Source organism: Alexandromys fortis, unplaced genomic scaffold (assembly GCF_014885135.2).
Source record: "Alexandromys fortis isolate MF-2015 unplaced genomic scaffold, M_Fortis_MF-2015_v1.1 scaffold_392, whole genome shotgun sequence".
NCBI classification, from domain to species: Eukaryota; Metazoa; Chordata; class Mammalia; order Rodentia; family Cricetidae; genus Alexandromys; species Alexandromys fortis.
Genome location: NW_026068295.1, coordinates 2,032 through 28,082, shown reverse-complemented (window position 1 = coordinate 28,082; position 26,051 = coordinate 2,032). Strand labels below are relative to the sequence as shown.

General features: G+C 41.7%; 2 protein-coding genes and 1 pseudogene across 7 annotated transcripts in view; 2 read left to right on the top strand and 1 right to left on the bottom strand.

Annotated features, from left to right (window-relative positions):
* Positions 1-14,926, top strand: part of Znf558 (zinc finger protein 558) — a 25,790-nt gene extending 10,864 nt beyond the window's left edge. For all 3 annotated transcript variants that reach the window (XM_050132502.1, XM_050132500.1, XM_050132501.1), the window contains 4 exons: positions 893-1,019; positions 8,430-8,522; positions 9,147-9,241; positions 9,662-14,926. In XM_050132502.1, the coding sequence (XP_049988459.1) occupies positions 986-1,019; positions 8,430-8,522; positions 9,147-9,241; positions 9,662-10,447 (1,008 nt within the window). In that variant the 5' untranslated portion in view covers positions 893-985 and the 3' untranslated portion in view covers positions 10,448-14,926. The remainder of the gene's footprint in view (positions 1-892; positions 1,020-8,429; positions 8,523-9,146; positions 9,242-9,661) is intronic.
* Positions 1-25,715, bottom strand: part of Mbd3l1 (methyl-CpG binding domain protein 3 like 1) — a 59,467-nt gene extending 33,752 nt beyond the window's left edge. For all 4 annotated transcript variants that reach the window (XM_050132508.1, XM_050132504.1, XM_050132507.1 and 1 more), the window contains exons 1-2: positions 25,320-25,715; positions 23,067-24,586 (exon numbers count right to left, since the gene is read on the bottom strand). The gene's annotated coding sequence lies outside the window, so the exon portion shown is untranslated. The remainder of the gene's footprint in view (positions 1-23,066; positions 24,587-25,319) is intronic.
* On the top strand, positions 16,768-18,547 carry LOC126494944 (vacuolar protein sorting-associated protein 72 homolog; annotated as a pseudogene).
* Positions 25,716-26,051: the final 336 nt, after the last annotated feature.

Sequence of the window (26,051 nt, the reverse complement as noted above, 5' to 3'; positions counted from 1 at the left end):
CAAACATGACTTTGGGTGATTGCCCAGGTAGCTAGTTGTCTCTGTGATTTGTTGCATGTTTTGGAAGTTGTTTTACTGAACTTCCTAATTACCCAGTTAACATTATTTCCCTTCTCAGATCTTTGATGGGGTTGAAGACTATATAAATGTAGTTACCTTTTTCTCACGACTTGGCCAAGTTATTTATTATACAAGACCTAAGCTAGTTAGAATAGGATATTTGTACTTATTGTATATAATTTCATAGTAGGTTTAGAACTCTCTTACTTAAATAAAAGGGGGAGGTGTTGCGGGAGGTCTTTCCGCCCCTCCAACCAATAGCTGCTGTGATACCAGCCCATTGGGGCGTGGTCTCACTCCCTTTAAAAAAGCGGCTATTTCCTCTGCTCGCTCTCTTCTCTTCCTGCTCGGCTGGAGACGAGACTCCCTTCCTGGTTGCGCAGATGGCTGTTGTCTGGGATTGTGATCTGTAAGTTTTTTCCCCTTTAAATAAATAACACCCTATTAATCATAACTCCAAACTGGTGTTGCCTTGTTCGTGACTTACGCCTTCAGACTGTCTTTCTTTCAGGCAATTTATCACAGCATGCGGTAATTATTCATTTATGTAACATTTGTTTCTCCTCTTTGTGGATTATACCAGGCCTGTGCTCAGCCCTTAGGAAATGAGATTTTAGGAGCTTGAGTCTGTATGGAAAGAGAAAGGAACTTTGGGAGATGGGCAGTAGACAGGAGAAGAGCCAGGGCACTAAGCTCAGAAACCAAGACAGATGGAATTCGGCTTGCCTACACATCTGTGCTCTGGGTTCATCTGTGGGGCTGCCCCCTTGGGCTCTCTTCTCCTTGTCTTTGATGGGGTGCTTGGCTAAGCTGTAATGTGTGAATGATTTAGGAGTTGGTGTCATTCGAAGATGTGACTGTGCAGTTCACAGAGGAGGAGTGGGCTTTGCTGGACCCTTTACAAAGAACTCTGTACCGGAAGGTAATGCTGGAAAACTGGAAGAACCTGGCCTCACTTGGTAAGCCCCCCGTCAGCCTTGTGCGGCATTGATTTAATAACTCGGGCGAGCTTTCAGCCCAGGTTGTTTATTGGTATAAAACAGTGTTTGAATCATTTTGAAGTACACAGTTGAGTGGCTTTTAGTTTATTTATCATGTTGTACCGCAGTGTAATTTCAGAACATTTCATTACTTCTGCTGGGTTTTGGGTTAGCCTCCCAAGGTTTACGTGCTAGAAATTTAGTCCTCTGTGAAAGGCAATGTTGAAGTAGCGGGAACTATAATAGTGGGGCACACTGGAAGGTATCAAGATCAAGAGACGGACCTCAGAATGGATGCATGCTGTTTCCCGGGAGTCAGCCAGGTCTTGTGGGCCAAGTTAATTTTCTTTTATGAAAATTAATGGGTTATTGTAGAGGGAGGCAACCCACTTGCTTAGGTCTTCTTCATAGAGCTGATTCTCCTTCTACTTCTCCACCATATTAACCTTTTTTAAATAGCAAAAGAGCACTTATTTTATTGTTTTTAATTATGTGTACATGTGTGCCTTGTGTATATGAGTGTCAGTGACCATGCGGGCCAGAGGTGTCACATCCTTCTGGAGCTAGATTTATAGGCAGTTGTGAACTGCTAGGTATAAGTGCTGCAGTTTGAAGCTGAATCCTCTGTAAGAACAGTATACACTTCTAAGTCTCTCTAGCCCTTCCCTAGCATACTGGGACAAAGCCAGGGGCCTTCTCCAAATGCAAGTGCCATGCTGTTTGGACTTTCTGAGTACCAAGATCTTGAGCCAAAATAGGCCTCTTTCCCTTATAAAGTACTTAGTCACAATGTTTTGTTACAGCATAAGACAAGAGACTAAGACAACTCTGTGGGTTATGAGTGTGTGTGTGTGTTCTTTGAAAGTTTCATATGTGTGTTCAATGTATATTGATAACATCCATCACTGCCTCCTTCCACCTTCTCTAAATTCTCCCACTCCCTTTCAACTTTACGTCCTCTTTCTGTTTTTGTCTGTCTGTTTGTTTTGTCATTAATAACCCCCTGAGTAATTAGTGATGCCTGGGTATGTGGCCATCCACTCCAGCATGAGCAAGCTAATTGCCAACGGCTTATCCAGTAGACCTGGGTAAGGCCTTGGGGACCTTCCTCCAGCTATGCTGTCATTTTGACTGGCTTGATCTTGCCTAGGTAACTACATCTGTTATGAGCTGATACATGCAATGGCCATGTCATATCCAGAAATCAGCATGTCATCATCACCCCTCAATCTCATAGTTCCTACATTATTTCTGGCCCCTCATCGACTTAAGTTCAGTGAGCCTTGGATGGTGGGGAGTGGGTGTAGATGACTGCTGTGGGACAATGGTCTTGTATCCTGTCACTTGTATTATTTTAATAAAACGCTGATTGGTCATTAGCCAGGCAGGAAGTATAGGCAAAGTGACCAGGCAGGAAGTAGAGGTGGGGTGGTGAGAACAGAAGAATTCTGGGAAGAGGAAACAGTCAGTCTGCAGTCCTCACCCAGACACAATAGAAGCAAGATGAGATGCCTTGCTGATAAAAGGTACCAAGCCACGTGGCTAACACAGACAAGAATTATGGGCTAATATAGGATGTAAGACTTAAGAAGCCTGAGCTAGTAGGCCAAGCGGTTTATAATTAATGAAGACCTCTGTGTGTTTCTTTGGGACTGAAAGACTAGGGGACTGAGCAGGACAGAAACCTCTGTCAACAAAATGGTGCCAATGTAGACAACTACATTCTAAACACAAAGCAGAGTTAAGCATTTTGGTAGCAGCATTTTCTCATATGGGCTCTATTTGCTAGAGACAAGCACATCTCATTTAAGAGAGGTTTCCTGACTCAGCTTTAGCTTAAAAAAAAAAACTTGCAGCTCTTTTAAGAGACCCCACCACCAAACACTTAAATGGTGTTGATGAATAGCCCATAGCATGCTTCTTGGTGGTGGCAGGGACCCTGAAACTCCATATAGCTGTGGTAATAAATATGGTCAGGCCAGTATCTCCATCATGAACCTCAGATGGTGGGGAGTGGGTACAGATGACCCTTGTCACTTTAATCAGTTCTGTTTCTCTGTGTTAACTACTGCCCAAGGCAGAAAGAAGCTTCTCTGAACAAAGTCAAGAGAAGAACAGATCTATGGATATAAACATAAATATTTAGAGTGCAATTTGACACCATAACCATTTAGTAAAACACAAGTATGTTCCTTCCTAGGATCTGTGATTTCTCCAGTCATGGGCTTTTGACCAGGTTTACAGTACCAGGCATGAAATCTCTTCTGTGAAGTGTCCTAATATCCACTCAGAAAGCAGTTAACTGTATAACCATCATACCAATCACTGTTGCACAAATGGGCACTTCTTTGCCATCCAAGTATTACAGCATGCAGGGTCTAGCACTGGGTAAGACCACTGATGTCTCTTCTCCAACAGCAACCTGCATAGCACCTTCTGGCACTGTACAACCTATTCATCAGTAAAAGAAGTTCCTGATCATTTTAAGGGTGATTTTTTTTGTGTGTGCATTCAAAGTGAGTGGTGTCTTCAGCAGGGGGGTCTTATTGTCTAGTTGTAGTGGGCAAGTAAACAGTGGCCATAGCCTCTGAGGCCTCTGACCAATAACTTCTATGGAGGTGTTTGATGCCTGGCACTAAGATTTCCACCTATGCAGCATACTTCTGTTCAAACTCTAGTATGTATATATGTATCAGCTTGCAAACTGTTCTATCATTATGAAGAGACATTGTGACAAAGGCCACTTATAAAAGAAAACATTTAATTGGGAGTTTGCTTGCAGTTTCAGAGGGTTATTCCATGACTATCATGGAGCATAGCACAGTGGCAGGTAAGCAGGCAAGCATGGCCCTGGTAGTCGCTGCGAGCTTATATCATCTGCAAGATGGAGGCAGAGAGTGAGAGATGGGGCCTAGCCCACCCCTAGTGACAGAACTGCTTCAGCAAGGCCGCACCTCTCAATCCTTCCCAACCCCCAACTGAGAACCAAGCATTCAAGCATATGAGCCTATAGAGTCACTCATTGAAACCACCACAGAGCTTCTTCATAGATCCTAGTTTGCCTAATGCACCCGCACCCACCATTTCCTCTTCCCAATCATATGTCTCCACTTCCCGAGTGTATCTCCCATGTTCTTTCATGTCACCTGTGTCCAACTATTCCCTCTAATTGCAGTTTTGTCCCTTCCCCCTTGGGTTAAAAGATAGTAGGTTTCCTTATAGCTTTTGGGGAAGGGGTTGTTTTTTTGGTTTGGGGGTTTTTGTTGTGTTGTGTATGTTTTATTTTGTTTTGAGACGGGGTTTCTCTATTTAGCCATGGCTGTCCTGAAACTCACTCTAGATTAGACTTCCCTTGAACTCAGATATTCACCTGCCTCAGCCTTCCAAGTGCTGGGACTAAAGACGTGCACCACCACCTCCCCGCTCCATATGGCTTTTCATGTACCCTTCATTTAGTTAGGACTCCTGCTAACACCTCATTTCCCCATTCCCTACTCAGCTTGATCTTTTCTCTCCTCATATTCTGTTTTCTATTTCCATTTTACTTCTATTTTACTATTTCCCCTCCTCCCCTTCCCTGAAGACATTCACCCCCAGAGGCAAATATTCAGTTCCTAGCTTCCACATATGTCCTGGTTTAAAGATACAAAACAAGGGGCTGGAGAGATGGCTCAGTGGTTAAGAGCATTGACTGCTCTTCCAGAGGTCCTGAGTTCAATTCCTAGCAACCATATGTGGTTTACAACCACTGGTAATAAGATCTGGTGCCAACTTCTGTCTGCATGGATACAGACCATTGTATACATAATAAATAAATCTTAAAAAAATGATACAAAGCAAAAACCGTGAGGATAGAAACTGTGTATGAAAGAACATATGTAGAATTTGCTAACGTAACTCTCAAACCTTAGCTACTGCTCCTGGTTATCATTAATCTGCTTTCAAATACTGTATTTTAAAGGTTTAGCTATGGTGTAACATATACCAGGATTTCATTCATAGTAATGACTAGTATTATGGTTCTAGTATTAATTAGTTGATAAACATTTGTATACTTTTTATTTTTTGGCTATTTTGAATAATATTGTTATGAATATTTGTACATTAGCTTAAACATTTGCTGTTATTTCTTGTGATATTTCTGGGGTTCTTTTGTTTTATTATGAACTCTCAAAGTCTTTTGTGGCATCTGCCCAATTATACAGTCACACTAATATGTCTACAACATTTTCTTTTGTTTATAGTCATGCCGATGGCAGTGAAGTGGTACCTGTTGCTTTGATTTGCATTTTCCTAATAAGTAGTGATGTTGAGCATCTTTGCTTGTTCTTGTTAACTATTAAACTGTGAAAAATGTCCATTGAAGTCCTTTGTCCATTTGGGTGGCTAGTATTTTTGTTAGAGCATGAGAACTTGGTAGGTATTTTGGATTCTAATGACCTTTCAAATTACAGTTTCTTACCAATTTCTCTATTATGCATCTTTTCATTTTCTCAGTCTTAGTTAGGGTTTTTATTGTTCTGATAAAACTGTGACCAAAAGCAATTTGGGGAGGAACAAGGTTTTCCACCTTATAGTTCGTAAGACCATCACTGATGGAAACCTGGAGAAGAACTCAGGGCAGAAACCGAAGGCAGGAACAAGTAAAGAAGCCATGAAGTAGTGCTGTTTACTAAGCTCCTCATGGCTTACTCAGCCTTATAGCAGCCTGAACACCACCCCAGTAGTGGCACCACCCTCAGGGAATTGGGCCCTATCAATCATCAGTCGAGAATATACACCAGAGACTTATCTGATAGGGGCATTTTCCCAGTTGAAATTACCTCTCCCAAAGTTTCTCTAACTGTGTCCTGTTGACATAAAGCTTGCCAGTACAGTTGACCCCTTGTCAGCTTAACATACAAGCACATCACAACTGTAACTTTTTACTTTCTTGTTAATCTTCAAGATCTCATTTTAATATTATCATATATAAAACCTTCCAACTTTTAAAAGTCCCACAGTCTTTATAAGTTCCCTTCCTAAGCCCAGTTGCTTTAAATATCTTTAAAATATATAGAAAGTCTCTTTCAAAGTTCAGAGTTTCTCAAAAATATTCAAAATATATCTAAAATATCCATAGTGTCTCTAAAACTCCAAAGTCACTTGAAAAATTTAATATCTCTCAAAACTGTGAACTCTGTAAAGTTAAAAGAGAATAACACACTTTCTTAACTCCATGTGGGCAGAATTATGGCACAGTTATAATCAAAGCAGAACAAAACCAAAGTTCAGCAGTATAAAGTTAGGTGCTTGATTCCTCTGATCCACTCACAGCACCCTGGGCTTCTCCAAAGGGCTTGGATTATATCTTGAGTTCTACCGTCTGCAGCACACAGAGCTTGTCCTAGCTCCACTCCACAACTTCTGAGATCCTTAGTCATCATACCATTGTACCGGGGTCCTAGCTGGGATCATCCTGGTGGGAGCATGTGGACCTTGGGGGAAGGCTGGAGGGGGAAGGGAAGAGGCAGGGAGGGGAGCAGAAAAAAAATGTAGAGCTCAATAAAAATTAATTTAAAAAAAGAGATAGACAATAAGAAAAGAGAGAGAGAGAGAGAGAGAGAGAGAGAGAGAGAGAGAGAGAGAGAGAGACTCAGTACCCATTTCCCTTTTCTAAATGGGAGATGTATATTACCACTATCCCCCTAAGGCTTTCTGTCACAGAAGAGGCAGTGGGAAGCACCTAAAATGTGGAGGATAGAGGAGAATGCTGTGAAATATGGCTTCCTGGATGACGTGGCTGGCACACTTGGGAACTCACAGCAGCTGTGGTTACTTGAACAAAACATGCATGAGATCAAGCCAGCCAAATTCCTTCATAGTTGGGATAGATGATATCTAGGTCCTACCCCTTACTGGGGAGCTAGTGGCAGATCATGGAAATTGAGAGAGGTGAAGTTGAGAGGGGGACCTATTGAGGAGGATATAAATGTGATCATGTCTTGTTGTATTCACGTATGCAGTTATCAATAATGAAGGTTTAAAAACTAGGTTTGGAGTTTAGAGCATTTTGGATTTGCATTAGGTTACTCAATCTGTGCTGCAATTCTGGAGTCTGATTTATCTCCATCTGTGGGGTTATCATGCCATTGTATATAGCATTACTGATGTTTCAAAACTTATTTTCAGTGTCCATATCTATCAGGTGTAATCACAGGCATTTTGTCACATATTTCTTAAAGTCGTAAAACCAAAAACCTAAACTTCTTAATTTATTCAAATGAACTTTGTGTTTACATGAGGGCATAAAAAACTGAAACTGTAACTAAAACTAAGCGAGATGGTTTCTAATACTGCCTTGCCCTGCTGCTTCATGCAGAGTCAGAGATGACCCAGAAATGTGCACCTAGTAAGGTCTTTTCTGAGTGTGCCTTGGTTGTGTCTGTAACAATCTTGATTCTGGAAAACATTACCTTTGTGATACCCTTCTAAGCAAACATCTTTTAGTCTACTTTCCTCCCTGCCTTTTTGTTAGTGTTTGTTTGTGTCTAACGTTTTTTCTTACACATAGATCTATAAATGTGTTTGTCATATGTGTGTCTGACTTTGGAGTTAAACAAATAAAGAAAAACCCTTTAAGCCAGTCTTGTGGGACATCCCTGGGGGACAAAAGAAAATATAGACAAAGGTCTCTTCTGCACCCTATAGGACAAGCAATGCTTTCTGCCCTCTTCGGGTACACAATCAGAACAAAGATGGATGTGAGTCCGTTGAAAATGGCCTGAAGTCCTCTTACTCAGACTTATTTGGGGGTGTGTTATTTAAAGTTTGTTTCCATAACTAAACATTATACTAATAGATATTTGTTTTGAAGTTTATAGTTCTGGAAAGGTAATTCATTTCTATTAAGTTTACTTACTATTTTTGTTGGAGTGGGGGTTTAGAGTTCACCTTTTCACCAAATTCTTTCTCAATTTTATAAGACCTTTTAAGCACTTTTACCTCCTGACATGTGAATAGGGATTTTGAAGCACAGTGGTGAAAACAGATGTGGCCCATTTTCTTTTTGGAACTTTCTGTCTAATGTCTTCCTTGAAAGATGATTTTCTTTTTTCTCTCTTGTCCTGACTTTATATTCTCCATCATTCAAACTTTAAGGGCCTTTTAAGTGGATATTTGAACTTAGGCATGCACATCTGGGATTATTAAAGTCCCATTACTTTGAAAATTGATGTAGAGATACTTAGTTTTTTTTTATGAAAGTTACTGTGTTCTTGGGAATTTAGACAAAATTCCACTGCTGCCAAAGTCACATTTTTTATCTTCAGAAGTTTGGCTTCAGGTTTATATATTTGCATAACCCTTGAATAATTTCCCTAACATTACATGTATTTTCTCCACAAATAGGGCGGTGCCTTGATAAACCAAATCTGATATCCCAGTTGGAGCAAGAAGAGGTTATAAGAGAGGTCAGAGGAAGTGTTCCAGACATCTGTCCAGGTGAGCACAAGTGGCCTGGGCTCTCTGGGAAGTGACTGTGACGTGGGAAGCAGGAGTGAAATGTAGCCTTTACCCCGACGAAGGTAGACATGAACATCGGCATGAGCTACCCTGTCTTTACTCTTCTCTCAGCTCAGCATTTGTCATCTCATACTTTGGCCTGGGAAGGAAAAACAAAGATGCAGTTCTTTGTATTTTAAATTTTAAGTCACTGGCTGGAGAGATGGGCCAAGGTTAACTTTGAGAGGACCAGAGTTCAGTTACCAGCAACCATTCAGGAAGATTCACACCTGCCTATAATTCTAGCACCAGGGGACCCCAACCCCTCTGTTTACCACAGACATCAATATATACAAACTTAAACACAATTAAAAATAAAAAAATAATTTTAAATTTAAGTCACAGTTTCCATTTTTGATAATTTGTTTTGTCCATTTTTTATCAGTCTCAATATATGTCTAGAATATATTTTCTTTAACTCCTAAAATTTCCAGAACTAAATCCCCCTTCTTTCCCGTCTTTACCAAATATTCTGACCTCTCAGATTCTTCCATAAATCATGTATGCATGTCACCATCTTTCTTTTTTCTTCCATTAACTTATTTTCTTTTTAACTTGTTTCAGATTTGGAGCCTGTGCTGAAAGTCAAATGGCTGGCTCCTAAGAAACACACTTTTGGAAAACTGCATGCGAATGGCCAGAGAACAGGAAAACCGGAGGTGATGATTCCTAGTTTTCCCATGTTAGAAAAGAGAAAACCAAGGGAGTCAATATGAACATTATCATTTAAACTTGAGTCTCGAACGATACTGTGGGATATGATATTTTGCTAGAGGAAAAGATTAAGCCAACTTCAACATTTCTTCACTGACGGTTCCTACAAGTTCCCATTTCATTAAGTGTGAATCGGGTGTTGGGTGTTTGAAACATAATGGTCCTAAATTTGTCAGAAAATGTTTTTGGATATAAGGATTTATAGCCAAATGGCTGTAACTTTGAACAAGCTCAAACTAAGCAGAAGTCATATATAAGTACTGAGAAAAGCCAAACCATTTTATAATGTTGTAGATTTTCTAAGAGAGGGATGATACATTATTAATATTATTAATTATAGATACAATTTATGTCCTAATTAACAGGAAAAAGATCATCATGGAATGAAAATAAATGAATGCAATCAATGTTTTAAAGTCTTCAGCACAAAATCTAACCTTACTCAGCACAAGAGAATTCATACTGGAGAAAAACCCTATGACTGTAGTCAGTGTGGAAAGTCCTTTCGCAGTAAATCTTATCTTATCGTACACAGAAGAATCCATAATGGGGAAAAACCATTTGAATGCAATTACTGTGGGAAAGCATTTAGTGATCCCTCATCCCTCAGACTTCACATAAGAATTCACACTGGGGAAAAGCCCTATGAATGTAACCAGTGTTTTCATGTCTTCCGTACCAGTTGTAACCTCAAAAGCCACAAGAGAATCCACACAGGGGGCGAGAATCACCATGAATGTACTCAATGTGGAAAGGCCTTCAGTACAAGGTCCTCTCTCACTGGGCATAATAGCATCCATACTGGAGAAAAACCCTTCGAGTGCCATGATTGTGGGAAAACTTTCAGGAAAAGCTCGTATCTGACCCAGCACTTGAGAACTCACACTGGAGAGAAGCCCTATGAGTGTAATGAGTGTGGAAAGTGCTTCAGCAGTAACTTTTCTCTCACTGTACACAAGAGAATCCACACTGGAGAGAAGCCATATGAGTGCAGTCACTGTGGAAAAGCTTTTAATAACCTCTCGGCTGTGAAGAAGCACTTAATGACTCATACTGGCCAAAAGCCCTATGGGTGCAACCATTGTGGAAAATCTTTCACCAGTAACTCCTACCTCTCTGTGCACAAAAGAGTGCACAACAGGTGGATATGAATTGTGGTGAGAAATTACTGAGAGAAAACTTTGTTGGTCCTAATATAACTTGAGAGAATTTATATCAGGAGTACAAATTATCTATTGCTGTGTAATATATGCTCACCTCACATTTTGTGGCTTTAAACAAATACCTCACATTTTATAGGTCAGGAATATAAGGGAACCTTAGTCATGTAGTTCTTCCGCAGGACTTCTCATGAGCTTATATTCAACAAATGAATCTTTTGTTGAAAGATTCATCTAAAGTTGTTATCGAAGGAGCAACTTGTATGATGGCTCATCACATGCCTGGGAATTTACTGCTGGTTATTGACAGGAGACCTTCACCGACTCACCGTATCGGCATCTGCTCATGATTATGTTTCTTTATAATATGGCAAAAGAAGAACCTCTCCCCAAGTGTTCCAAGAGAAACCAGCTAACAAATGAAGTATCTTTTATGACCTCACCTCCAAAAGCTATAGCTTCACACGTTCCCTATTGCACTCGTCAGATACAAACCAGCCTTGGTAAAACATGGGAGAAAACTGTGTGATATCTGAAGACATCTCTCTGAGAATCATCTAAGAACCTCACCATGAAATTAATGAAGTCTTCAATAGATCTTGATCCTTTTAATCCGTAGAAAGTGACACTCAGTAAATTGTTGAATCTCTTGGCAGAGACATCTGTGTGATAATGCTTTTTAGCTCACTTCTTGTACTGTGCCCCAAAGATGCTGTGTTGGAAAGAACCTGGTGGGTAGAATATTGGTCATGTGGTAATGGTCTTTAGTGATGTCAGTCTTTTCAGTCTTTCTTCTGGGAAATCACACATTTAAAAAACAAAAGAAATTCGGAAAACTGTACAGCAAAGTGTTCACCTTACTGGCCACAGATAATGAGGTGCTCTGCTGTGATGATGGGAAACCTTCAGCTGTTTTCCTTTATGAAAAACCTATGAGAATGCTTTCCGAGAAGCCCCCTTGAGTATCATAGGCATTGGCAAGCCTTCGAGGATTCCTGTGACGTAGGAAGAATTTGGCAATGATTCTTTAAGCACACACATTAGAGGGCCACCTTAGAAAAGTGACCTAATATAAGGATGCTTCAGCATCAGCTCTGGCTGAGCAACTGTGTAATAATACACTGGAAATGACATGGATGAGTAGGCAGTTCTGTAGGTTCAGTTGTGCCCAGATTACAACCCCCAGAGAGAGCACCAAAAGCCAGAGAAGTCTGGACTACAAAAGCGTAATATGGGCTAGCTCGGAACTCATCTCCACATTCGAGGCAGGGAGGAGCTAGGGACCCTCTGTGGGGTTAGCTTTTTAAAGGCAAAAACCACAAGCCCTTCAGGATAGTCAGGGGGAGGTTAGCACAGGTCCAAGGTCTGCTCTTTCCTGTCCTGTTTTGTCAGCTTGTTTTATCTTTAGAGCAAGGTCACACTGTCCCTGAGTCAGGACATCTTTATCAGTCTCCACCAGGTGGCCAGGTGTGCTTGTGCTTGGGAGGCACTATCATTTCTGGAAACATGAAGCTAGTCTGGGGTTTTTGACTTTAAAACACTCTGCTAGGAAATTTCTTCTGGTTTCTTTGAGAATAAGGGATGAGCGTCTTACACAGTTACCAGCTTATTAATTTTAAATCTTTGTTTTATAAACATGTGTGCTTATTATGTATAACCCCATCCCAAAAACAGCCCTTCAAATTTCAGTGCAGTGTATGTATAGTTTATATTTTCAAGGGCTGAGTGTGGTAGCACACATTAGTAATCCTAGCAGTTGGGAGGCTGGCAAGGTGAATTGTGAATTTGATGCAAGCTGGAACTGTCTGACGGAGTGCTTTTGTCAAAGTATAGGACTTTCTGATATTGATCTTTTTGCTTCTTTCTACCTAGTGTCCATTTTGTCCTGCTTAGGGCCATCAGGATGACTCCATGGGTGAAGGTGCTCTCCACCAAACCTGATCACCTGAGTTCATTCCCCAGCACCCAGACAGTAAAAGTAGGCTCTGGTGGCACATGCCCTTAATCCCAGCACTCTTAAAGCAGAGGCAGGCAGATCTCTGAATTTGAGGCCAGCCTGGTCTGTGAGAGCTTGTTCCAGAACAGCTAGGACTGTAAGAAACCACAGCTCCAAAAACAAAAAACAAACAAACAAAAATAAATAAATAAATAAAGGCGCCTAAAAGCACACACCTTTAATCCCAGCACTTGGGAGGAGAAAGCAGGAAGTCAGGAGTTCAAGGCCACTCTGGGCTACCTGAGATTGAACCAGTCTAAAAGAGAAACAGAGCCAGTTGGTGGTGGTGGTGGCTCATACCTTTAATCCCAATACTTGGCAGGATCTTGCCTTTGATTCCAGCACACAAGAGACTGAAGACTTTGATCCCAGCACTAGGGAGGTAGAGACAGGATCTCCCTGACTCAGTCAGAGGATTTGTAGAGACAGGATCCTCTCCACACCGATTCGGTCTGAGGTTTCTTAGAGGTAAGAAGTCTAGAGGCTGCCGCTCTGCTCCCCTGAGCTTTCAGCTTTCACCCTAGTATCTGACTCCGGGTTTTTATTTATTAAGACTAATTAGGGTCGTGCTTCAGACTCCCACAAGTTGTCTGACATGCATTCATGTCAGCCCACAACAAATAGGTTTTTGTTTTAATCTAAAAGTGTATTAGAATAATATTCCTGGATTTCTTGACGTTTAAAGACACGCACCATGAACTTTGGAGGCTGAAGAGAAAGCCTGACTTCACATTTATCTTCTGTTCCTCTCACGTTTTCCCTTGGCAAGTGGCTGTAAGGTCTGGAGTGAGGAAAACTGTTTGGCTTTCATCATGATGACATAAGCAGTGGAACAGGAATTTCCTCCAAAACCTCTGACTGAGTATGTTAGTTTTACATTTTTTTTAAATTCATGTTTTGTTTAAAAGTAACTCCTTTACTGGTGGAAGCCAACATGATTTGCTGTTTGTTTTTGAGGTGATGTTAAGTTCCAGCTTAATGCAGTATCTAATGGTAAACAGATTTGTCAAATGATACCATAGTTCTTTGAAAGTAATATATAATCTCTTATATGTTGATATAGGTAGGGTATATATATGTACATTAATATTCTATTTTAATGGTATGTACAAATTGTTTTCCTTTAAAATAATTTTGTTATAGAGCCATAGCAGACTTCCACTGTGATTATGAATTATCATTCTTATAATTTTGTTATTTTTTTCTCTTTATTTTGAAGTTCTGTAACTAGGTGCACACACGACTGGGTGCTTTTTTGTGTGAAGTGTTCCTTTTTATATAAGGACCACATTTTTCGTAACAAAGTACTATAATGCATTCATAATAAATGGTCAAACACTATGTAGTGCTTCTCATAGACAAGCGGGAATGCCTTATAATTAACTGTTGAGTACTCTGGATAAATATCAATGTATTCTGTCATTACTCCCAGTTTACCAATGAAGAAGTTAATAGGGCACACATCAGTTCACTTGCCCTAGTTCTCTGGCTAATAATAGTATAGTCCTGATTTGAACATAAGACAGTCCATTATTTTAATACTAGCTTATCTGTTGAGCATCTTTTGGGAACTGTTGTATAGGTATTTGCTGAATTGAAATATTATCTCCTAGAGGACACAAGGATGCCCTGAATGACATCGGGAGAGGAAGCTAATGAAACAGGAAACTTGTCAAACCTTCAGGACTCAAAATGTTCAGGGGCCATCCCCCAGGATATGAGTAGTAAACAATTGCTGCTGTATGTGTGGAACTGCCAATAAAGTGGGAGGGGAACCCCAAGAATGCAGCTTATTTTCATGCAGGGATAGGGTTTTTGGTGTTACAGCTACCTCTGAGTCATCCCTACTCCTTTAAGTAACTTTGAGCAATCCGTTGGTTTGCCAAGCCAGGCTTGATGGAATTGTTTCCTTAATTTGGCTCTCGCACCCTATCTGTGGAATTACATCTCCACAGAAAGTCATACAGCATGAAAAGGTGCCCATATAGGGACAAACAGAACCAAGGATCTCTTAGCTACATGGGTTCTGTATGGTATTTAAGATGTACTCCTCAAGCCAGTCCTTGTGAGATTGGAATTGGGGGGCAATGCTGATACAGGAGATAGTGTGTCTCCTTTGCTTTAGTGGTAATTCCATGCTGTCTGATACGAATGATAAGACATGCAAACAAGACTGAGCCATCTGAAAGTAGAGTATCTTTGGGAAGAAGTCTGGGGTGGCAACTTTATTTCTGTTGCTGTGTTAAAACAGTGACCAAAAAGGAGGGCTGCTGAGAAGCCAAGGACAATGCCACTGGGTTTTGATCCTACTTCATGTTCTGGCTTTGTGGGAGCCTAGCCAGTTTGGATGTCCACCTTCCTAGACCAGGATGGAGCGGGGAGGACTTTGGACTTTCCACAGGGCAGGGAACCCTGACTGCCCCTCAGACTGGAGAGGGAGGGGGAGAGGAGTGGGGGGAGGGGGAGAGGAGAGGGAGGAGGGGGGAAAAGGGAGACGGGGAGGAGGCGGAAATTTTTTTTCAATAAAAAATTATATTTAAAAAAATCATGGAAGAGATATGACACGATTTTTTTGCTTGTATTCATTGTTATCATTCAATTGAAAAACAGAATTTAAAAACAATGTAAAAAAAAAAGAAAGAAAAGATAAGATTTATTTTATCTTACACTTGGAAGTTAGGGTAAGAACTCTAGGCAGAAACCAAAGAGGAATGCTTCTTGCTTGCTTGCTCACTCTCTGGCTTGATTATAGGCTAATGTTTTACTAGCTTATATGCAAATCACTTGTCTATGTGCCACTCAAAGTAGGCTGGGCCCCTTCTGCACCAATTAAGATATTTCCCAACAGGCCAATTTGATTTAGGCAATTCCTCAATTGAAGTTCTCATGTCTGATAACTGTTGAGTTTGTAAAGCTGCCAGTTAACACTAATTGGGATAGTCTTTCTCTGCATGGAGAGGGGTGGCACACCTTACTGGAGTCCACTACAAGAGACTGGATAACTAGTACAAATGTCAGTGTACTAGAGAACATACAGCAGATTGGGACCAGATTGTAAGTAGTTTATGGTGGTTGTGTGCGCTTTCGTGTGGGTGCTGAAAGACAACAGGCTCCACTGCCTGTCCATAGTGAACTCGTCCGTGTAATAGGAGAATCACAGAGAGAAAAGCATAATACTGCCGCCTGTTACTAATGTGCTCTTAGCAGGAAATTGTGGAAATGAGGGAGTGGATGAAATACAGGTGTGACTGCTATTATAGCAGGCTAAATCCAAGGGGGAAAAGGCTGCTAATTACACCTGTACTGAAGACGCCTTCCTGGGATCACAGAAGTTGGAGTCCGTGGAAAGAATTGAGCAGTAAGGAAAGGAAAGTAGAAGTGATAGAAGACATCCTACAGGGCTGACTTTTACTATAGAAGAAAATCTGTACTGGCATGCAGATGGATAGCTTGGTTGTCTCATACAGAAAACTGTGTCTAAACTGCTTGACTTAGGGAAGACTTTTAAACAAGAAAGACCCCCTGGAAGCCTAGCATGTGCTATTGTGATAGGGATAGGGCATCAGTTTAAGTGGGAAGGTGGAGAAACTGAGTTGGCATAGTCCATCTACTCGTTCTTCCTTGACCTGGTAGCTTCGTACCCTAAGGGAATACAAAGAAAAAGAAAAGAAAGTCAGTCCACCTAGACTGACTCATGAGTCTGGGGGTGCTTGAGCTTTCATTAAAGTCCTTGTGAGTATTAGGACTCATGAAATAATGGGTGACAGATTTAACAAGATGGCTTAGTGGGTGTGGGCAGTTGCTTTGCCGGCCTGATCACCAGAGTTGGATCCCCAGAAGCCACCATAGAAGGAGAGAACTGACTACTCAGAGTTATCCTCTGACCTTTACCTGTTCTCCCTGGTGCACATACACCTGTACTCACACTTCACACACTCTAAGAGTATGTTTTTACTAAGGAAAATTAATATTAATAAATTGAAAGAACAAGCCTTCAGAGATTCTTCCTGTTAGGAACAAATAATCTGTGTCACACAGAAGACATAGCAGCAAAGCAAGTGTCTCAGGGAGACAATTCTTTCTGTAGAAAAGATGCACAGAGCCCAAACCTGACTAGCCAGCCCACTTATCCTCAGTGATAATGCTGACTGCATCCTATCCCACTGGTGGGAGATCAGCTTCATAATCTGATGCATTTGGCTAATTGGTGAGAAGGGTAGGTGGCTTCACGCAGGTCTAAGGAAAGAAGAAATGGGGGCACTCCAGTGCTAGGCTTCCTGAGCCTCCCTATTCTCCAGGGAAAGGTGAGTGCACTATGGGACCATTCTGCAGCCCCACGACACAGGGCAATCAGTCACAATGGGGAGTTGAGTCAAAGCAGGAACTGTTTATTACTGTGAGCATCCGCTTATAAAGGTTAAACAACATCCTGTGACATTAGGGTACCTCCAGTCAAACCTCCCGCTGGCTGGAAGGGTGTCTACCTAGTGTTTGCTATCCCATCCTCACTCAAACTCTGTCCTACAGGCCTTAAAGTCTGGGGCCTGAACTGGAGCCAGGCTTTTCTCTGTCCCAGAGGCCTCGAGGTGCAGGCCCTGAGATAATTTTGGCCCAACACTCCAGGATGATTTTTACCCTTTCCGGTTACAGGGAAGCCAGCCACTGGCAATCTGACTGGGTCTAACTTAGAAAGGGACTTTTTTATTGTCATACAATTCACACCTTTAGCTAGTCAATTTCCGTATAACGAAACCTCTTACCTAGCCGGCGGTGGTAGCCCACGCCTTTAATCCCAGGCAGAGACAGGAGGATCTCTGTGAGTTCGAGTCCAGCCTGGTCTACAAGAGCTAGTTCCAGGACAGGCTCCAAAACCACAGAGAAACCCTGTCTCGAAAAACAAAACAAAACAAAACCTCTTACCTAAGCTTCCCAAAGAGGCAATGCCAATGCAAATTCCCAAAGTCACAGGATGTCTCAGTTTGCTGAGTCCTAAACCCTTAGGAAACTCAGATAAGATGTACTCTAAGTAGACATTTGATGAAGGAGATGAACCATCTAGTAACGGAGAAGCAGAAGAGCCAAGGAGGAAGCACATAGTTGTCACCAAAGCCTATAAAGAGCCTCTAAAAAGCTTGAGGCCTTGAAAGGTCAGCACCTCAGCAGGTAGCTCTCAGAAGGCCAGAGAGAAGGCACTGCTGCCCCTGGAGCTACAGGAAGATGGCTCTGACAGTCAGAAGTCTGTGCATCAGTCTACAGCTAAACACACGCGACAGACTTTCCTTCGGGTTCAAGAGAGGCAGGGACAAGGTCCCCACTGTGATCGACCACTCACCCAGGAAGAGCTGCTCAGGGAGGCCAAGATCACAAAAGAGCTGAATTTACATTCGCTAGAGACCTATGAAAGTCTTGAGGCCGACAAAAAGAAGCAGGTTCACAAGAAGCGGAAGTGCCCTGGGCCAATCATCACCTACCATTCAATGACGGTGCCACTTGTTGGGGAGCCCGGTCCCAAGGAGGAGAATGTGGACGTGTAAGGACTTGATCCTGCTCCTGCAGCTTCTGCATTGACTGCGCACGCTGGGAATGGAGCTGCCGGTGCTCCTGCTCACTGCTCACACACCTTCATCACATTTAGTGATGATGCAACATTTGAAGAGGGGTTTCCCCAAGGGCGATCCCCAAAGGTCCCTCTTCGGTAGGTCTGCCCAGTGACCCACCGTCCAGCTTTGTACCACGATCCTGTTACAGACACACCCGATGCAACTGCTCGAGCCTTCAAGATCATTTGTGAGGCCTACAAGAAGTACATCACTGCCCATGGACTGCCACCCACTGCCTCGGCCCTCGGCCCCGGTCCCCCGGCCCCTGAGCCACTCCCTGGCTCTGGGCCCCGGACCTTGCGGCAGAAAATTGTCATCAAGTAGACGCTTGCTCCTTAGAAACATCTTTCTTCTGCCGACTTGGGCTCACAGGTCCGCCGTTCCCTTTGTCCTCCCTCATCTTTGCTCTGGGTTTTGTTTTAAATCATTTCCTTCCCTAGTTCATTCTGGTTTTGTTTTGTTGTTTTTTCAATTCTAATAAAATGGTAAAATCCCTTTTGTGTGGTGTGTAGGGTTGGAGGCAAGATATGAATGTGTTAGAGTATAGGTATATTTGAGTTGTTTAGTTTTGTTTGTGATAGCATTGAACATGTGGCCTTGTTCATGCTGGACAAATGGTCCGCCACTGAGATACCCCCTCAGCCTTGTATGTTTTCTCCCTCTTTCCCTTCCTCTTCTTTTTCCTCTCTTTTTTAAGACAGGGGTCTCTAGCCTAGGCTGGCCTCAGGATCTCCCTGCCTTTGCCTCCCAAGTGCTAGACTTTGTCTTGGCTGTCACACCTTTTTTATTGTTTTATAGCACTTTTTATGAACTTTCAAACCACCTTGTTATTTTTTTTCAAATCTCCACACGGGGCTTCTCTGTGTAGCCCTGGCTGTCCTGGAATTCGCTCTGTAGACCAGGCTGGTCTTGAACTCACAGAGATCCACCTGCCTCTGCCTCCTGAGTGTTGGNGAGAGTGAATACCATTAAAAACCCTCATGTAATTTGCGTTGGAAATTCTGCTCCATGAACTCATTTGGGGACCAGAAACTTGGGCATCACAACCTTACCCATTGTGAGGAGTGGATGGGAGTTGGGCTAGGGGGAAGGAAGGGGAGCAGGAAGAAGAACACTGCATGGTCTAACACAAAAGAGAGGTTCAAAAAATACTCGTCCTTGTGGGGCTTACAACTTTCAGTGGGGGAAAATAAGCTAATCACCTTTGGCTTTAAAAAGAAAAATGTTCTCACAAATCTTTCTAAGGGCTCTTGGAGGGAAAAAATGAAAGGTCCCATGACCCACCCAGCAGGTCCCAAGTTACTCCAGGGTCTTGAAGAGGCACTATCTGAAAGACATGGGGGGAGAGAAAAACGGAAGCCAAGCAGTATTCCTTGTCAAGGCATCCCCTTTATTAAAGCAAGTTTCATGTCTTAAATACTCCTCAGAAAGGAGCTAGGGCAAGGGGGAACTGAGGAAGGGAGAAGGGGGAAAGGGAAGGAGGGGCTCAGTAGCTAGCCAACTAAGTGGGGCAGTTTGGCAGCTAAGCAGGGCAGTTGCAAGGTCAGTGGCTAGAACACCTGCTGTTAGTGATAAGCAGCAAGCCTTGAAGACACTCTGTGGTGCTTTCCAGAGCTTGAGTCTCAATGGTCAGTACGTAATGTTTTGGCTAACTTTAAGTTTTCTATCTCAAGATTTTTACTTCAAGGCCCTGTGAGATGTGAGAAAGGAGAAGCCTGAAATGGCTCCTGACATATGCTCCTTTTTTTTTTTTTCACTCCTCAGCAAGACCAAGGTAAGCAGGTCTTTGACCTTTGACCACAGGGTTCCTGGCTTAGGCTATGTGGAGGGCGATCCTGGTCATCTGACACCATGCCATGTTGAACTGGCCTAAACAGCCTCTGTATGATGTGCTGTTCAGGGGAGGGCTCCACAATATTCCCGTCATTGGGCCTCTGCGTGAATCATCAATGAAAAAACTGCAAGGAGCTCTTTTAGGAGGGAGGGCCAGAGAGTCATGAGACATGTTTTAACCTATTTTTTTTCTACCAAAGATCCTGTTCCAAGCGTTCCAGGGTTGAGGAGGTGGGTTAGTAAGGTTAGAGAAGGAATCAAAATCTAAAAATTTTTAACATATGCATTAAACCCAAACACTTTACAGGGTGTGTCAAACTTTTCCCAACATCTATAAGCAGTTACAAACAGCGTTAGGTCAATTCCAGTAAGAGCACAATGACAGACATTGTTGTTATCAAATACCACCAGTTCCAGTCTCTGAGCAACAGATAAAACCCCAATTTTCCCCCTTTTTAAGTGAAGAGGGGTTAATATTTTAATCAAAATGAGTTTTGTGTCCCAAAGATTAAAACAGTCAGATGTTTAGTCTGCATCTTAGCTCCAAAGTGCCTCATGGCAGGTGGGACTCCTGGGCGAGGCAAGCTGAACCCAGCCACCGGAAGCACATCTTGGCAACCATCCCATTGGGGTTTCCTTGGACTCTTTGGAGGCAGAACAACACCCTCAGAACTGTGTAGCAGGCCCCGCCACCATGCATTTCTCTCTGTGGGGGCAGGGAAGATGGATCAAGGACTCCTCCCCCAACTCATTTCTGGAACTTCTTTATGGGGTGTTTGCAGCTATGACATCATGTTTAGCTTTTATTTTCTTTCTGTGAAAAAAAAAGCATAAACATATCCTCGACCCCAAATATATATAGGTCGGGTCTTTTCGTTAATGCATTGCAAGGGTTTTTTTTACCTTGCCTTAGTAAAGCTTGGTGTCATCATGTCAGATCCGTTTGTATCAGGATCTGTTTGTAACTTTTATAAGTTGCTTTAAAGGAGCCTTGGTACGCTCCATAAATATTTTTTTTAATTATTATTATTAACCATCTATGTAGTTCTTCCTTTGGAAGAGCCATTTGTAAAATTTATCATAAAATCCTTTAAGGGAATTTTAGCTATAACATTAGCAAAATACAGTTGTGTGAATTGTAGTAATGATCATCTGGGAAAAGATTATTATTCTGGCCTTTGAACTGAGTAAATATAATTGTCCAGGCATCAATCTTAAAATTATTAATGAATCTATTGTTTAGTATAAGAGTCAATATTCTGTTAAACCATCTCCCAGATTTTATCCTGCCCTTTTGTACCAGACAGGTTACTGTTTTAAATTAAGAGTTTAAAATCTTAATTGGCGAAACTGGGAAGGTTTAGCCATAAACAGCATTTTGCTTTTTCATAAAACCGTTGTAGAATAAGTTTTATATTTAATACAATATTTGTCATAGCTGAATCATAATTAATATACTATACTTTTTAATTATTGTATACTTTACCTGTTAATTTATACTTTACCTGCTTGAGTACCTGTTAGGCAGCTTCTTTAAGCTCTCTATTGAAACTGGCTCGTTGTTTTTTGTAAGAATTTTACCTAGCAGCTCAATATCTCCCATAGAAATATAACAACTAGGGTTTTAACCATTGTATATCTAATTAGAAGTTTGTAAGCTATTCTCCTCTTAAGTTCCAAGTCTTCCTTGCAGATAGGAAAATGGAAAAAGGAAGCATTTTAACTAATGATGTTGGCCTCATTAGACTTCAACATGTAGAAGAATAAAAATAGATCCATATCCATCTCCATGTACAAAAATCAAGTTTAAATAAGTCAAAGGCCTCAGCATATAAAAATTACATTGAACCTCACAGAGAAAAAATTAGAAGTACACTTTGCCACATCTCAAACATAGCCTCAGTGGCACAAACATTGGGAGACACAATTAGATCTCCTAAACTGAGAAACTTTTGTATACCAAACATAATATTTGTCTATAGAATGGGAAAAGATCTTTACTTATCATAAACCCATTCCAAAAACATATGAAGAACTCAGGAAATTAGTATCAAAAAATTAATCTAATAAAAATATTTGTTACAGACATTAACTGAAAACTCTTAACAGATGAACTTAAAAATGACTGAGAGACATTTAAAAAATGTTCAAACATAACATCCTTTAGCCATCAGAGAAATGCAAATCAAAACTCTGAGGTTTTATCTTATCCTTGTAAAAAATGACCAAGATTAAAAATTACTATTAACAATTTTTGCTTAAAAAATGTGGGTAAGAAAAAACTTCATTGCTGGAAGTGCAAACTGGCACAGCCAGTTTGGGATCATAGTATAGTTATTTTTTAAAATTAGGCAAATATCTACCTTAAAACTCAGCAATACCCCTTTTGGGCCTAAATACAAAAGTTGTTTAACCATACCATAAGGACCTGTGCTCAGCTATGCTTATAGCAGAATAACTTTATCATAGCCAAATTCTGAAAACAACCCAAATGTATCTCTTTTACACCTAGGATAAAAGAGACATTCTCTTTTTTAAGTAGCCATGAATACCACAAAATATCTTGGAGTAACTCTAAGCAAGCAGGACAGAAGTTTGGGTCCTGTCATCTCTGCTTATGAAGGGGGAACTGTTTTTTTATTTTCAACCATTATCCCTTGTTAGAGTATAACTCTGGTCCTTGATAAGTTTAGAAAGAGACAGACACAAACGCAACACCTGGCAGCAAGAAAGGAGTTTAAGCTGAGACAACTCGACTCCCATACAGGAGCAGACCGTACTAATGGAAAAACTTGTATGATAAGAACTTTAACTCTTTTAAGAAGGAAAAATTTAAGACATTATAAAATAAAAAGATCTCCTATTTTCTTGGGAAAATAGAAGAAACAAAGCAAAAATGACAATCTCACTGAAAGCAATCTACAGATTCAGAGTAAACGTCCATTAAAAATTATAGCAATATGAAAGACCAATCCTCAACTTTATAAGGAAAAGACAAGAACTCAGGATAGCCTAAACAATTTTTAAAATCCTCTGAATGTATTACAATCTTTGATTTTAAAACTTTCCCATAGGACCATAGTATTGAAACTAACCTACCTGGATAAAAATTTATATGCCTACAAACTAAAGATTTTTTGCCAAGAAGAAAAATTTTAAAATGGAAAAGAAGCATATTTACCTTCCTTTTACTGTCCTGAAGCTGTAGTTTTTGGAGGCTAGTGTCCTTTTTGCAAACCTGCCTGGAAGCTTCTGCTCAGTATGGCAGGGAGTTGTTCTTTAACTATTATGATTGGCTTATTCAAAAAGGCTATTACCAATAATTAGCTGGAGAGTGGTTGCCAGATCAGATGAAGTAAAGGGAAACTTCTGAGGGTCACTTTGCCCCTTCCCAGGGACTAAGTCAAAACATCAGTAACTGAGTCAACACCTAAGGGTTATCATGCCCCTATTCAGGGAGATGGAAAGTTTTCAACATCTCAGTACATGCATGTATAGTTGTTATGTCCTTGGTTCCCAGGGGAGGTGGGGAAGTACAGAGAGTCGTCAGAAATGGCTTCAGATTTTTCTTAAAGTTCTACATTTCCCCCTCTTATTTGGCCGAATATCCTTTGGGGGACTAATTGGATCAATACACAGAAATTAGCAGTATCATCAGAGATACAAGGGTTAAACCAATGTTGTAGGCTCATCATAGATCAATAAAGAGTACCAGGTACCAGTTTCCTGTCCTCTTGTGATTTAGGAGAGTTAGGTTACACATGTACTGATATTGAGGGGTTGGAGTCCCCAACATACTTTTGTTAAGGTTAACTTTTTCTGTTGCCCCCATCTACAGGATGTATGAGTGTTGAAACTGCCAGATAAGGCTATTTTCTCATAATAGGGAGATCCTGCTGACAGGCATAGCCAGCAAGATTGTGTCAAGCTGGGGTCAGTACTATTTAGCAAGAAAAAGGCTCCCTGCACAAGGTTGAATAGTTCTTGGTTGGTGGTGGGAGGTGCTGGCAAAGAAGCAGGGAGAGTAGCTTAGTCCAGCCAGCAACAGCAGGCTCTCTGGTCAGGTAGTACTTGGTTTTCTACCTTTAGCTTAATGGTGAAGGTGGCACCTAAATCTTGCTGCTGTATCCTGTTTGGGAAATACCATCGCATGCCCCAAGTCCTTCCTGACACCCATGGAGACAGTCCTGTTGCTTGCCCCTGGGAGACAAGTGTGGGAGATGTCACAGGTTTTTGTGCTTCACATGGAGCTTTGCTTTGGAAGTATAATTTTTACGAACAGTTATCCAGTCCCAAGAAGAACTAGGTTTTCAATAAGCATCCCCAGTAGTTTTACATTTTCAGGCACCACAGTATAAAAATCTAGCTTTCTCAGGTAACGATGTAGGGAACCTGGTCTGGGTGGCCATGTGGGCAGGTTTGAAAGATTTTTTCCTTGACCTGTAAGATAGTATCCAAGTTAAATGTCCCGTCCTGCAACCAGCCTACCTCAAAAGAGGGCCATTCTGAGGAACAGAACATCTGCCAGCATTTCTTCTGAATTTTAACAGATTAATTATGAGCTTGATCTTTAACCTCCTTCCAATGATCTGAAGTCAGGGTTAAAGGGGTAGTTAATTGTTGTCCCATTTTATCAAAGACAAACTGATACATAAGAACAAATCCAGAAGCTGTTGCTCTCGCCACCACTCTGGTACAGAACTGAAAATACACAAGAACAAAAAGACAGACATAGACTCAAAATCAGAAGCCGCGCGGCATCAGATCCAAAAATACAGCTGGAGGATCACAGCTCCCCCGGGGACTAGGGCGAGCGACCTGGTCACTCCTCCCTCCCACAAATGCCCATGAAATGTCTTTCAGGGCTCAGGGCCAGAGGTCTGGGACACGTCTGTCCCCTCTCTTGGTCCTGTTTCAATACAGACCCTGCGCAGGTACAATTTTCAAATTATTGATTCACAATTACACAGAAACAGAAACACAATACACAAACAGAGAGACATAAAAATGAGCTCATTCAGGATCACCTGTTTACCAAATGCTTGCCCCATGCCTGGGGGTGAATTCCTGCCCCTGTCAACACCAACCAGGGCATTTCTCATCAATAAAATATAAGAAGTCTATTAAATGTTTATTTTTAACTCTTACTGCTCTCTCCCCGAATGATTGCTTAAATTCTTGTCTAAATTTCTATTCCTTTGAAAATGCCCATGTGTGCCGGGCTGTGGTGGCGCACGCCTTTAATCCCAGCACTAGGGAGGCAGAGGCAGGCGGATCTCTGTGAGTTCGAGACCAGCCTGGTCTATAAGAGCTAGTTCCAGGACAGGCTCCAAAACCACAGAGAAACCCTATCTAAAAAAAAAAAAAGAAAGAAAGAAAGAAAAAGAAAAAGAAAATGGCCATGTCTGTGGGGCGACAATAATCCTGCACCTACCTTGTCCTGCAGATCTGTCCGAGTCCTACAGCTGCAGAATCTCCTTTTTTCTCCTGGTCCCGGGGTGCCCGATAGGAGGCCATGCTTCAAGTCCTTGGTTCAGGCGCCACTGGTCCCTGTTCGGGCGCCACTTGACCCGCCCAGCAGGTCCTAAGTTACTCCAGGGTCTTGAAGAGGCACTATCTGAAAGACATGGGGGGAGAGAAAAACGGAAGCCAAGCAGTATTCCTTGTCAAGGCATCCCCTTTATTTAAGCAAGTTTCATGTCTTAAATACTCCTCAGAAAGGAGCTAGGGCAAGGGGGAACTGAGGAAGGGAGAAGGGGGAAAGGGAAGGAGGGGCTCAGTAGCTAGCCAACTAAGTGGGGCAGTTTGGCAGCTAAGCAGGGCAGTTGCAAGGTCAGTAGCTAGAACACCTGCTGTTAGTGATAAGCAACAAGCCTTGAAGACACTTTGTGGTGCTTTCCAGAGCTTGAGTCTCCACGGTCAGCAAGTAATGTTTTGGCTAACTTTAAGTTTTCTATCTCAAGATTTTTACTTCAAGGCCCTGTCAGATGTGAGAAAGGGGAAGCCTGAAATGGCTCCTGACAGTCCCATTCCAAGAATGTGTATAGAGAGGCTACTGGGCATGTGGCCACATCTGTGAGTCAGCCATTCCTGTGGTACCACTAGGCAGATGGGAAGCCCTCAGGTAGTATCCTTTTGTTTTTCAGAATCTTGTCCAGTTGCATCA